Here is a 14,374-nt window from a genome sequence, read left to right on the forward strand (position 1 = left end):
AATGTGACCCAACCACTCTTCTGAATGGAAATTTTGTACAACCATTTGAAACAATATAGTTAATAAATATCAGTCTAAGTTTGCCACTTTCTTCCTCCCCACCTACTAGTCTCCATCCCAGTGCTCACCGTGTCCTCTGGACACCAATTCTGACCTCTGCATGAATTATCTTTTCCCTGTTTGCTAACCTAACTCAGCATGGAGTAAATTCACACTGCTTTTCTTGTGTAAGCCAAGGGCCCCAAAAAGAGCAAGGAAGTATGGGCATAATGCAGCTCAAATTTACTCAACAGCCACATGGAACTAGGTTAGGTAAAGTGATCATGATACTCAGAATCATTGCTGGATAGCAGGACAATTCACGCCTGGAAAAGTTTCTGGAGAGAGGCCATTCAAATAGCATGCTGGGGGAAAGGAATGGTTTCCCCTTCAGTCCTTGGCACAAGAGCAGCCATGTCATTTGAGGAGATCAGGTCATCTGTAGAAAAAAGCACCTATGCAATGTGCAGCTTATTTCTACTGCTGGCATAGTAGAAATGACATGAGGAGCTAGCGGCACCCCTCCCTTCATTCTGGCCCCTGGCAGATGCTCATCTTAACGAGTATTGATGACAGCCCTCCCAACACCTTACATGGAACAGGAGTTGAGCCATGATAAGAGTACCAGGGCAGAGTAGTAAATTGGAAAGGGGAAGAAAAAAATCTGCCCTTTAAAAGGAAGTGTGCGTATCCACTTGGGGGAGGGGGGGCAGAAACAAATAATTCATTCTAATCAGTACCCAATACTCTACAACTCAATGACAGGTTCAATTAGTCAATTAGTACGTTGAAAAATCATTTTTGAATTACAAGGCCTTCAGGTCAACAAACAGAATAAGAACTTATCTCAGCCTGTGACTCATAATATATAGTATAGTGAAATGGTAATGCAACTAGCTAATAATACGTTTGCAACATAAAAGAGAATGCATATTCCATCACAATCTTTGAGCCATTGAAAATCAAGAACTAGAAGGCCAAGAAAGTACAAAAGAGCCAGTGGCACAACAAGGTGACTGTATTTAAAAGACAAGACTGGCTTAAGAAACACTAAATATACAAAAATGAAGAAAGATTAAGTCCCTTACCTTGTAGCTCACTCTTAATAAGGCAGCTTTCCATCATGTACAGTAGCACAGTGACCATAATATCCAGAAGCTGGCACTCTTCTGTCACCTGGCGTGCTAGCTCCTCATTGCTAAACAGCTGCACACTAATATGAACAATTCTGTTGGACATGGTATCCGACTCATGGCTTTTTTTCAGGGTTTTCATGATGAATGCATAGTGCTGAACAAAGGTTTTTGTAAAAGCAATCTGTAAATTTTAAAACATTGCAAATAAGACAAATCACTACCAGTTGCATTATTAAGTAGGGTTTTGCCTATCTGGGAAGATGGGATAATTATTTCTGCTTGTTTAGTCCAATATCTCAAGTCTAAAGCTATGCCATTCTACATCAGGAGCTTATGAACTCATGGCCTCCTTATTTCATACTAAGTGAAAAAAAAAGTCCTTAAAACAAATGTCATAAATTCATAAATTCAAAACTGTATTCGAAGGGAAGATTAGGTTCTTACATCGATAATCTTCTTTTTAGTAGTCTTGAACCAGTGAGTTATTCTCCTTTAGTCACAAACTGTATAGAAGGCATCAAGCACACTTTTTTCTCTCTCAGCTCCGCCTCCTGCATCAATGGGCAGTGCTCTAGCTCCTCAGTTTGTACCAAAGCAATTGACAAATCACTAAGAGGAGAAATAAAAAAGGCAGGATACGGGGAAACTCCTCAACCAAGCCAATTGTGCTCTGCAATGATTAAAATAAGAGCCAATAGGAACATAACATAAAAGAAGCCACCTATTTGAGTGCACCCAGCTCTAACACGTATGTAGCTCTAAAAATCTCTCACTTGCCTTTTTGTAATAGTTAACTCATCACTCTTCTGCCCTGTCTGGCAGGAGAAAGTCAAACAGCTGGAAATACATATCTGAGACGGCAAGCAGGCAAAATAAAATCTCACAGGAAGGGCCTTCAAGACTCATATGCCTTTCTACTAGAAAGAAGATTATTGAAATAAGAACCTAATCTTCCCTTCTAGTACAAAAGGCATACGAGTCTTAAACCAGTAGGACCAGTACCAAAGCAGTCCCCTGAATCTAGGGGATGATATATGAGCCTGCTGCCAGTACAGAGGTTCCAAAAGGGGTGTCAATTCGTGCTGCCACATCCACCCTGTAAACTTCATGAAAGTATGAAGGATGGACCACGTAGCTGCCCTACAAATCTCTTTGGGCAGAACTGTCCAGGACTTTGCCCATAAAGGAAACCATACTTCTCGTAGAGTATGCTCTCAAAGATATTGGTGGTCCTTATTATCCCCAATATACACTGATGAAACAGCCATACAAATCCATCTTGAAATGGGAGCCTTAGAAGCTAGTCTCCTCGGATGGCTAGGACTCAATTACAACAAAGAGAATCTGAAAGACAAAAATCATTCGTCACCTCGAAATAACAGAGGACTCTGCTGACATCCAGCAAAACTTTGCCCTTTCTCTTCGAATTCAAAAGGGTCTGGGATAGGCAAGTGGGATCTCTCGGAGAGAGAAACAGATAATGGTTACTGCGGAATGGCAGACTAGATAGGCCATTTGGCCTTTATCTGTCATCACGTTTCTATGTTTTATAGCACTTATTACCCTACAGCAGGAAATCTGCACTTTGGAGAATGGCTCTCCTGAAAGGCTTTCCACATTAAATTGATGAATTCAGAAGAAAAAGCCATACCAGGAAGTGCAGAGTCACTTTGCGAGGACTCTAATTTGCATTTCTTGTGCTCTGCAGCTTTCGTACTCTTTCACACATGATAGTTGCTGTTTCTGGGACCCAAGAAGAGAAATGCCCGCTCCAGCAGGCTAGATGCCCTCTTCTCAAGCTGAGAAAGTGAAGGAGAGACTAACCTAGTTGTTCCTGCCTCTCCTTCTTGTGCAGCGCAGCATGTGGCACAGACACTTCTGAGACACAGAATTTGAGCAATCCTCACATGGATTAATGGTAAAAGTGCCCAAGGCCACCATCCCAACAAAGACTTGAGGTAAAAAGAATCAATTTGGAGCTGTAAGGAACTTTTGGGGGGAAAAAAAAAAAAAAAAAAAAAAAAAAAAAAATCGCTAAAACTTCAAGATGGCCACCATCAGTATTTTGGAGCCAAAAAAAAACCACCATACAAAAGTCAAAACCCAGCAAATTTAGGATTTTTCAGGAGGGGGGAACATGTAGAAATCACCAGAATTTCAGACCCCTCCCCCCAATTCACCTCACAGGCTGTAACTGCCTTACTCACTGTGACCTGCACTGGAAAAGTGCTGCAGACTTCCTTAGCTCTGTATAGCAGCTGGAAAATAAGAAAAAAAAAAAAATCACCGCCTCATGCTGAAAGTCCTTTTCAATGCTGATCTTTGGGCTGCCAATCAGACCCAACATCTGACTGAACCCCCACCTTAGCAGACCAACAGATACACTACAAGAAGTAGGGGGGAGGCAAAAATGCAGCCTGTGAGATACCACTGAGCCTTCTATGGAAGCCTAACAGTCTGTGCTCAAATCCCTGCTAAGCAGTAGGCGAGAGATGGTAAGCTCCAAACATACTTTTGTAGGCTGGCCAATAGGTACCACAAGGGATTGACCTGTTAGCTGCAGACCTCAGTCTGCTTCTTCTCCAAGCAGGAAGAGCTGACCCTGAAACTGATAAGGTCCAAGCACCAAAACCACTGAAAATTAACTGAAAAACACACACCAAAAAAAAAGGGAGAGCAGAATAGGAACCCTCCTCCTTCAGGCTCGCGTGGAAAAGAGAAAAAACAAAACAAAAAAAATCCTGTAGGTGGCAGTACAGCTCCCAGTGAAGAAAGAGGATTATAGAAAAAAATCTGGAGTGGATTCCTTCTACAGAACTTGCGGCAATGGGGAAATTACCTGCTTGTCCAGAATGAAATACCTTTTGCACTGGAATCTCTTTTCTGTCAGCTGGCTCCTTCAACACTGCAGGTGCTGCCTCCTTTTTGGCTGCTGGGGGCTGAGCCTCCTTTGATCCACTGACAACTGTACTCCTACAAATGTTCTTCTGTTGTACTGCAGCAGCTAGAGGCCCCTTGGCACAGACATCAGGACTTGATCTCCCCCCACCCTTTTCTATTCTGGCTCAACTTTTTCCATGCACATGGATGAACAGACAAACTAGTCAAACTTCCATAAAAGATACTATTTCTCAAGCAAACTATGCATAATAAAGCACAGAAAGAAATGGAAGAGGAAGAAAGTAATACCTTATAGTCTGAATCTGGCAGCATGTTGAGTAAAAATGTAACCATCTTCTGTGGAAATTCATACTTAATTGTCCAAAATAACAATTCTTCCAAAAAGCATTTATGCTTCAGAACATCCATGATAGATTGATCTATTAAAAGACACAAAAAAAACATTAAAACAGAAAACACTTTCATAAAGCAGTTTCATAAACTGTTATAGTATTGTTGTTGATATGCTAATTAAACAAAAAATTCTCAGTTGTCCTTCCTTAATCCTTTTTTATATTTACTTCTAATTTTCAACTTAGATTTTGGGTGATCAGAGATCATAGGCAGAGCCTATCAGCTCTATTCTTGTATAGACAGTAGTGGGGACACCACCCTGAGTCAGTCAAACCCTCACAGTCCCCATTCTCAAGCAAACTACCTGCATAATACGCCAATGACTCAACTCTTCTAGTTTTTAATGACAAGAATAGATGAAAAAATAAAAATATGCCTTTTTTGAGAAGCACATTTCCTCGAATATCATACATATCAAATTAATTTATTCTTTTTATTGCCCAAATATGCACAGTAGTGAATAAAATGTAATATTTAACTCTTTAATTGGCAGATGGTGAAATGGCTGCTTTACACAACTTGTGATGTTGAACGAGAGCAGCAGTGCCAAGGAAACAAGGGATTTAGAGATGCAGATCTCCCATAGAAGACACATGTTGGTTCTGAGCAACAATGGCAAATAAAGTGTTATGATATCACCATAGAAAGATTAGGTTCTTACCGCAGTAATCATACTTGTAGATGTGTCTAGTGGTCCTGAAAGCTAGGGTCTTGTATTTGAACTAGCAAGTTGATTGCAGAAAACTGTCAATCATGTTTTACAACTCTGCTTCCTTCCCAGGGAGCTACTCCTGCCCCCTCAGTTTGTACAAAACCAATCAAGGAACACTGTAATAAAAGACATAACAGGAGGGAAGAAAATGGGGAAAATCCCCAGCACTACAATTTTGTACTGCTCTATTAAACATAGGAAATAACATTAAAGCACCAATTATGTATAGAGTACTTAAACCATACTGTATGGTCATAAGAACATAAGAATAGCCTTACTGGGTCAGACTAATGGTCCATCAAGTCCAGTAGCCCATTCTCACAGTGGCCAATCCAGGTCACTAGTACCAGGCAAAAACCCAAAGAGTAGTAACATTCCATGCTACCGATCCAGGGGAAGCAGTGACTCCCCCTCCCCTCCCCCATACTATAGACTTTTCCTCAAGGAAATTGTCCAAACCTTTTTTAAAATCAGGTACACTATTGAAAGATTAGGTTTCTTACCTCTGCTAATCTTCCTTCTTGTAAATAAGAACATAAGAATTACTGCTGCTGGGTCAGACCAGTGGTCCATCGTGCCCAGCAGTCCGCTCTCATGGCGGCCCCTAGTCAAAAACCAGTGCCCTAATGAGACCAGCCCTACCTGCGTACGTTCCGGTTCAGCAGGAACTTGTCTAACTTTGTCTTGATACCCTGGAGGGTGTTTTCCCCTATAACAGCCTCTGGAAGAGCATTCCAGTTTTCCACCATTCTCTGGGTGAAGATGAACTTCCTTACGTTTGTACGGAATCTATCCACTTTTAGCTTTAGAGAGTGCCCTCTCGTTCACCCTACCTTGGAGAAGTCTATTCCCTTCAATATCTGGAATGTTTCAATCATGTCCCCTCTCATTCTCCTCTTTTCAAGGGAGAAGAGGCCCAGTTTCTCTAATCTCTCGCTGTACAGCAACTCCTCCAGCCCCTTAACCATTTTAGTCTCTCTTCTCTGGACCCTTTCAAGTAGTACTGTGTCCTTCTTCATGTACAGCGACCAGTGCTGGACGCAGTATTCCAGGTCCCCCTTTGGGACCTTGGGATTTTGGTTTCATTCATGGATTACGGACAGAATAAACTGTGAGGATGCCACGTGTGTGTTAAAGCAACGCTACAGAACAGCTGCTGGCTGAAGCTAAGTACTGTTTTTAAACTTCAATTTGCATAGCCTTGCTCCTTAAACCCGGAAAGCCATCGGATCTCACGGGCTCCTACCGTCCAGTCTCGCTCATTAATGTTGATCTGAAAATCTTTTCTCGTATGCTAGCTGACCACATTCTTCCATTTATCCCACCTTTGATTCCAACAGATCATGTGGGCTTTGTCCCAGGGAGGCAATTGGTGTTAAATGTTCGTAACATTTTGATGGCGTTAGCCCACACTCAGCATGCCGACATTCCGACCCTGCTGGTCAGCCTTGATGCAGCAAAGGCATTTGACAACATCTTGTGGTCTTATCTTTTCCACACACTAGATTATTTCGGGATTTCGGGGTTTTATCAAGCTGCCTTCGACTCTCTCTATGCCAACCCTACCGCTTCTATTTTGGTTAATAGGACACTTTCGGATACATTTCCCATTAGACGAGGTTCCCATCAGGGCTGCCCCCTCTCCCCGTTGCTATTTATTCTCACCTTGGAACCCTTACTATGTACTCTCCGGAAATTTGCAGCAGTGAGTGGATTGACTATTGCTGGGCAAGAACTTAAAACCTTAGCATGTGCTGACGACAATGTTTAAACTTACGAATCAGGCATGATCTCTTGTAGCGGCACTGGATCTCATAGCGGAATATGGATTTCACTCGGGCCTCTTCATTAACTTGGATAAATCAGTGGCTTTGCCATCTCATCTTTCTATTCGCCATCAATGGGAAGGAGATTTCCCTTTGCAGTGGGCTGACAAGGCTTTCAAGTATCTTGGTGTATTCATTCCTTCCGATCTGTCTACATTATATGCTTCAAATGTGGACTCGCTGCTCTGCTCTTTGGCTGTCCGATTGCGTTTGTGGCAGGTTTATCCTTTATCTCTTATGGATAGGGTGGCACTCCTTAACACGATTGTTATTCCCACTTGGCTTTATGTCTTCCAAGTTTCCCGCTTTATTTGTTGCGTCGTGACAAGACCAAATTTATACGCTTAATTCAGCAATTTTTGTGTCAGGGCTGTCAAGCTCACATCACATATTCTCAATTGGCAAAGCCATCTTACAAAGGGGATCTGGGCCTACTGAATCTCCGATATCTTATGATCGGTTGTGGCATGTGCCATATTAATGATTTTTTTCAGGGGTACAGATGACTTTTCTAATACATCCTTGGAGCTTGAGTGTTTCCAGAGGGAGCATTTTAGTGCTTATTTGCATTCTGTCCCCACCCCTCCATGCCCTAATGTGAGACTCCATGTATTTGGCCTCCCTTTACGTAGGGTTTGGAAATGGGTATGTAAATTTCATGGTTGTTAGTGATCGCGAGTCCCCCTTTTTGCCTATTCAAGGGAATAACCAATTTTTACCTGGCATGGAGGGCTCTCGATTTGTTCAGTGGGAGGCAAGGGGGTTGACATTTTTGTTTCATCATATGACAGAGGATGGCACAATGAAATCCTTTGCGCAATTGTGTCAGGAATATGGCCTTAGCGCTCTGGATAGATTTTCCTTTCTACAGATCCAGAATTATGTGATTTCCTTGAAAATGGAAAACCTCTGCTCGGGTAGACAGGAACTGTTGTCTACAGCCTATACCAGGGCTGCCCAAGTCCAGTCCTCGAGTTCTACTGGCAGGCCAGGTTTTCAGGATATCCACAATGAACATGCATGAAAGAGATTTGCACACCAAGATGGCAGTGCAGGCAAATCTCTCTCTTGCATATTCATTGTGGATATCCTGAAAACCTGGCCTGCCAGTAGATCTCGAGGACTGGACTTGGGCATCCCTGGCCTATACCATTGGATCCCAGATGAAAGTCTCCCTTGCCTGACTATGATAGGCTCCAGATATCTTGGTCCCAGGATCTTTCAGTTGTGTTACCAGATGATCTTATACTGAGCACTGTGGCTTGATTGCCAATATTGAGAAAATATATGTATTGTATTTTGGGGAAATGCAATATAAACTAATCTTTCGTATCCATGTGTCCCCATATAGGGCCTTTAGGGCCAAGTTTCGACCTTCTGCAATCTGTGATAAATGTGGTCACCTACATGAAACTTTGGGCCACATGTGGTTATGGCCAAACATTCAGGCCTTTTGGGCAGAACTTTTTACCTACATTGGGACTCCCTGGAGGGTGACCATCTGCTCTTCACCTATGCTGCTCTATAGATTCCTCCCCTCGCACCATCCAAGACAACATATGGTGCAACCCCCCTCACTAATTTGATCCACTTGTAATATAATTTGCACCCAGGTAATACAGTGTTCCATTGATTGTCCTCCTTCCACCAGGTCTCCGAGATGCCTATTATATCTATCTCATCATTCAGTGCTATATACTCTCCTATTTTATTTTTTAGGCTTCTAGCATTTGTATACAGACACTTCAAATTGTGGGTTTTCCTTGTATCTTCAGGCTGCTGACAAGATGACAGGAATAACTTGGCATCTTTACTCTGCTTCCCTCTTAAGCACTCTTGGCTTTCTTTCACCATTTTTGAAACCTCTCTATTGAGACTCCCTAAAATGTTCTGAGTCAACTGTATCCTTCAAGGATACTCGGTTATTCTTGGGCGACTGTCAGTTCACCCCCCCCCCCACCCTCCTATCTAGGAGAGTTCAGCCTCTGGCCTGGCGTCATTGTGTTTTCCTAGTGGCTGATGAGGGGTGAGAGCCCAAGGCTTGCTGTCTCTTGCCCCCGCTGAATAACATAATCCCTGAAAGGGTCTGTGTGTCGTTTGGCCTCCTGAATACGTACAAAATCTTCAGAAGCCTCGAAAATTGCCCCAACCTGAACTCTGGGTTGTCCAGAATCTGCTATCCAGCAAGGACTTGGGGCGATTGTCCATCGCACTGGCCATCACATCATCTAGGCTCTTGCTAAAGAGCATTTAGGCCTGAAAGGGAAGCCTGCTTAGCATGCTTTAGAGATAGCATCTCCTTCCCACTGTCCGATCCAGAGCATCTATCAAGTGGAGATAGCATAAGCAGAGATCTTGCTCATAACTAAGATCATACAGAGTATCAGTAATATAATTCACTCCAGAAAGGAGCTTTTGGGGATCTTCCCCATCTATCAGGTCAGAGGACAGAGACAGGCGAGTGTGACAAGCTTCAAACTGATGCTTGAGGAGCAAGTCCACTTTGTAATCCTGAGGATCCTTTATCATCACCCCTCCTTCACTAGGGAGGGAGATTCATTCAATGACCTGCGGTTGCACAAACAGTTGCTGGAAATCTGGCGCAATTAGATACAGCTTGACCATAGCTTTAGCCACTCAAAGGGATCCCTCTGGTGACTCCCAGTGATCTGTGAGCAGCTTAGTGATGTCCAGATATGAGGGAAGGAACAGGGTCGGAGCCACAGAACTGCTCATAACTCAGCATTGAGAAAAAGCTGATGAGACTTCCAGCTTTAACTCTTGCAGTGAGGTGGAAATGCTCGAAAGCGCAGAACAACTGGCACACTGTGGGGTCTTCCCCTGATCCAGTGTCGCCATTACCTCTTAACTGCTGTCCTCATGCACGGAAGCATACTCTGCCAAGGAGACTTCATCCTGGGATAAAAATGGCATGGAATGGTACTTGCTATCCTCCCAGTCTGTGACACACTGAACCTCCCGTATCCTCATTTGGTCAGGGCACCTGTCAAGGAGGAACCCCTGCACCACTGCTACTGGTGCACTGCTAACAGCCACTGAGGGCAGCCAGCGGTTCAAATAAGCATTTCATATAAAGCTTACAAAATCCACTATGAAGCTTGTACTGGGGCAAGAACCCCCAGCTGGTCCTCCACACGACTGCACTTGGCCAATACAGATTTGGAGGGTTGTGAAAAAGGTCTCTTCCCCTGGGAAAATGCTTCCTGCATATCCCTAGAGCAGTGTTTCTCAACCTGCGGTACATGTACCCTAGGGGATATGCGGGCCGCCTGTTGGGGGTACGCGTACTGACCACCGATTCCTCCATGCCACCACCCGCTCCTTGGCTGTCCCAGACCTTCTCTCTGACGTCAGAATGAAGGCTTGTAGGCCGGCTGCATGCGCCTGGCCCTTCCCGGAGTTGCAGAAGCGGGGGACAATTAAATGGAGCTGGCGGGAGTTGGCGGCAGACCGGGGAAGGAGGAATCGGCGTCAGGTCGGCTTGGGGGCATGCAGGCTTTGGCGAAGGAGGGGGGAGGGAGGAAGGGGGGGGACAAAGGCTGGAAGGCAGTGAGGGGAGGGGAATGACAGAAGGAAAGGAGGGGGCATTAATAGGAAAAACTGTAAATGGGGCCATTTTACACAAGGGAGGGAGGGAAGGGGCACTAACTTGAGGGATAGGAAGGAGGGAGGGAATAGAAAAGGACAATTGTTGGGCCCGATTGTATGAGTGAGAGGAAAGAAGAAAATTGGACATAGAGAGGAGTGAGGTAGCGATGCATGGGGAAAGGAAGCCCAATCAATTTTGAACAAAATCAAGGGATTTTGAGGAAGATGGAGGCAAAACAAAAAAAGATCGTTTAAAATCCAATATGGCAACTGCCAGAAAAATTACACCAAAAATGGCCACAGGGAAAGGGGTTTTTGGAGGTGGGCACCCAGGCTCTGGGGTCAGAAACCCTCAAATTCAACTTTTAAGGACACACCCACCCACCCACCCACACTTCAGCACAAAATTTCAGCTGAAATCAAATAAATCTGCCTCAAAGATACACTGTCAGAGCCCACTATTTGTCCCAGCCAAGCCAGGAAAGAGACCACACAGCCTGCGCTCAAGCTTCTGACTAAATTAAGGATGCAATAAGCAAATACAAAAATGGAGACCACCTGAGCCACAATAAACTGCCCTGGAGAAAAAGCAGTCTTACAATAGTACAGAAGGCCTTTTTTCTATCTTCTACTATTCTAACACCTCACATTAGGTTTTCCTTGAATTTTACCTGAAACTTGAATTCAGACTACAATATATATTAGATTTTTAAAAAGCCCTCATGTAAAATGTTAAGTGCTTCCCTTTTGGCAAAAGTACAGCAAGAAATGTTAATAAAAATAAAAAAAAGAATTATAATGCATTTTAAATACCTTTGCTGCCAGTACTTAGTTTGACTCGTTTTCGCTTGCCCACACCTTGGCCACTATCCTGATCCTCCTGAAAAAAAATAGTTTACAATGAATAAACCCAAGCTCAATTCTTTTATTAAAAAATACTTCATGTTCATGACAAATCAACTGAATACCTGGGTATAAAAAAAAACACTCACAGTGGTCTATATTTAAAAAAAAATTCTAACCACCACACATTTAATATTATCCTCACAGCTATTATAAAAGCATCTATGATAAGAACATTTCTATAGTAGGTACCTTATAACATGCTTAGGACATGCAGGCCAAAATGTGGAGATTAAAGCAGCTCAAACCCTGCTTTTCCCACTGATGCTCCTTTTGATACTGGATAAGCCATTTCATTCTCCACTATCTTAAGTATTAATTTACAGCCAACATATGAATACCTCTTTTTTTTTTTTTTTGCCAAAGGTAAAATTTTATGCAATGGAACTTAGTTTCTACTAATGCACGTTAGAGGCATTAGCATGTGTTAACATACTAGTAGAGAAGTAGCCTAACAGTGCGATGGGCTGAGAACTTGGGCAACTGAGTTTGATTCTCCTTGTGATTCTGGACAAAAAAAAATCATTGTGAGCCCACTAGAGACAGAGAAATTATAGACCACTTTGGTTGTACCACAGAAAAGGAATATTTCACATCTATGCTCGGTGGCTGAGAAAATAAAGGCGAAAGAGTTGACATTCATGAAATATAAAAAAACCCAAGAAGAGGAGAGCAGAAAGGACTACAGGGTGAAACTGAAAAGAAGCCAAGAGAGAGATACGTTTAGCGAAAGCACAGGCGGAAGAACAAATGGCTAAAAATGTAAAAAAGGGAGACAAAAATTTTTTCAGATATATTAGTGAAAGGAGGAGGATGAAAAATGGAATTGCTAGGCTAAAAGATGCTGGGAACCAATATGTGGAGAGTGATGAGGAGAAAGCAAATGAGCTAAATACTTCTGTTCTGTGTTCACAGAAGAAAATCTTGGAGAAGGACCGAGATTGTCTGACAAAGTTACACGAGAAAATGGAGTGGATTCTGCGCCGTTCACAGAGGAGAGTGTTTATGAGCAACTTGAAAAACTGAAGGTGGACAAAGCGATGGGACCAGACGCGATCCATCCCAGGATACTAAGGGAGCTGAGAGAGGTTCTGGTGAGTCCTATTAAAGACTTGTTCAACAAATCTCTAGAGACAGGAGTGATTCCTGGGGATTGGAGGAGAGCCGATGTGGTCCCTATTCATAAAAGTGGTCACAGGGATGAAGCAGGAAACTACAGGCCAGTGAGCCTCACTTCAGTTGTTGGAAAAATAATGGAAGTGTTGCTGAAAGAAAGGATAGTGTACTTCCTTGAATCTAATGGGTTACAGGATATGAGGCAACATGGCTTTACAAAAGGTAAATCGTGCCAAACAAACCTGATTGAATTTTTTGATTGGGTGACCAGAGAGCTGGATCGAGGACATATGCTAGATGTAATTTACTTGGATTTCAGCAAAGCCTTTGATACAGTTCCTCATAGGAGGCTATTGAACAAACTTGAAGGGCTGAAGTTAGGACCCAAAGTGGTGAACTGGGTCAGAAACTGGCTGTCGGACAGACGCCAGAGGGTGGTGGTTAATGGAAGTCGCTCGAAGGAAGGAAAGGTGAGTAGTGGAGTCCCTCAGGGTTCGGTGCTGGGGCCAAACCTGTTCAATATGTTTGTGAGTGACATTGCTGAAGGGTTAGAAGAAAAAGTGTGCCTTTTTGCAGATGATACCAAGATTTGTATCAGAGTAGACACCGAAGAGGGAGTGGAAAATATGAAAAAGGATCTGCAAGTTAGAGGAATGGTCTAATGCCTGGCAACTAAAATTCAATGCAAAGAAATGCAGAGTAATGCATTTGGGGATTAATAATCAGAAGGAAACGTATATGCACGGACGGGGAGAGGGACCTTGGGGTGATAGTGTCCGAAGATCTAAAGGCGAAAAAACAGTGTGACAAAGCAGTGGCTGCTGCCAGAAGGATGCTGGGCTGTATAAAGAGAGGCATAGTCAGTAGAAGGAAGAAGGTGTTGATACCCCTGTACAGGTCATTGGTAAGGCCCCACTTGGGAGTATTGTGTTCAATTTTGGAGACAGTATCTGGCGAAGGACGTAAGAAGACTTGAGGTGGTCCAGAGGGCGACGAAAATGATAGGAGGCTTGCGCCAGAAGACATATGAGGAGAGACTGGAAGCCCTGAATATGTATATCCTAGAGGAAAGGAGAGACGGGGAGATATGATTCAGACGTTCAAATACTTGAAGGGTATTAACGTAGAACAAAATCTTTTCCAGAGAAAGGAAAATGGTAAAACCAGAGGACATAATTTGAGGTTGAGGGGTGGTAGATTCAAGGGCAATGTTAGGAAATTCTACTTTACAGAGAGGTTAGTGGATGCCTGGAATGCGCTCTAGAGAGATGTGGTGGAGAGTAAAACTGTGACCGAGTTCAAAGAAGCGTGGGATGAACACAGAGGATTTAGAATCAGAAAATAATATTAAATATTGAACTAAGGCCAGTACTGGGCAGACTTGCACGGTCTGTGTATGTATATGGCCGTTTGGTGGAGGATGGGCTGGGGAGGGCTTCAATGGCTGGGAGGGTGTAGATGGGCTGGAGTAAGTCTTAACAGAGATTTCGGCAGTTGGAACCCAAGCACAGTACCGGGTTTGGATTCTTGCCCAGAAATAGCTAAGAAGAAAAAATTTAAATTGAATCAGGTTGGGCAGACTGGATGGACCATTCGGGTCTTTATCTGCCGTCATCTGCTATGTTACTACCCTTTTAGCTCACATTAGTAACACTTCCTTTCTCTCCCCCAGAGGGATTCCATTTTTCTACTGTACTTGTATTAACTTATCAAAGTGAAAAGGATAATATTAATGTCCC

General features: G+C 43.2%; 1 protein-coding gene across 8 annotated transcripts in view; it reads right to left on the reverse strand.

The window, feature by feature from the left end:
- UBR3 (ubiquitin protein ligase E3 component n-recognin 3) overlaps positions 1 to 14,374 on the reverse strand; it is a 533,613-nt gene that overhangs the window by 476,806 nt on the left and 42,433 nt on the right. For all 8 annotated transcript variants that reach the window (XM_033944451.1, XM_033944455.1, XM_033944453.1 and 5 more), the window contains exons 6-8: positions 11,430 to 11,496; positions 4,365 to 4,495; positions 1,128 to 1,356 (exon numbers count right to left, since the gene is read on the reverse strand). In XM_033944451.1, the coding sequence (XP_033800342.1) occupies positions 1,128 to 1,356; positions 4,365 to 4,495; positions 11,430 to 11,496 (427 nt within the window). The remainder of the gene's footprint in view (positions 1 to 1,127; positions 1,357 to 4,364; positions 4,496 to 11,429; positions 11,497 to 14,374) is intronic.

Source organism: Geotrypetes seraphini, chromosome 5, assembly GCF_902459505.1.
Source record: "Geotrypetes seraphini chromosome 5, aGeoSer1.1, whole genome shotgun sequence".
NCBI classification, from domain to species: Eukaryota; Metazoa; Chordata; class Amphibia; order Gymnophiona; family Dermophiidae; genus Geotrypetes; species Geotrypetes seraphini.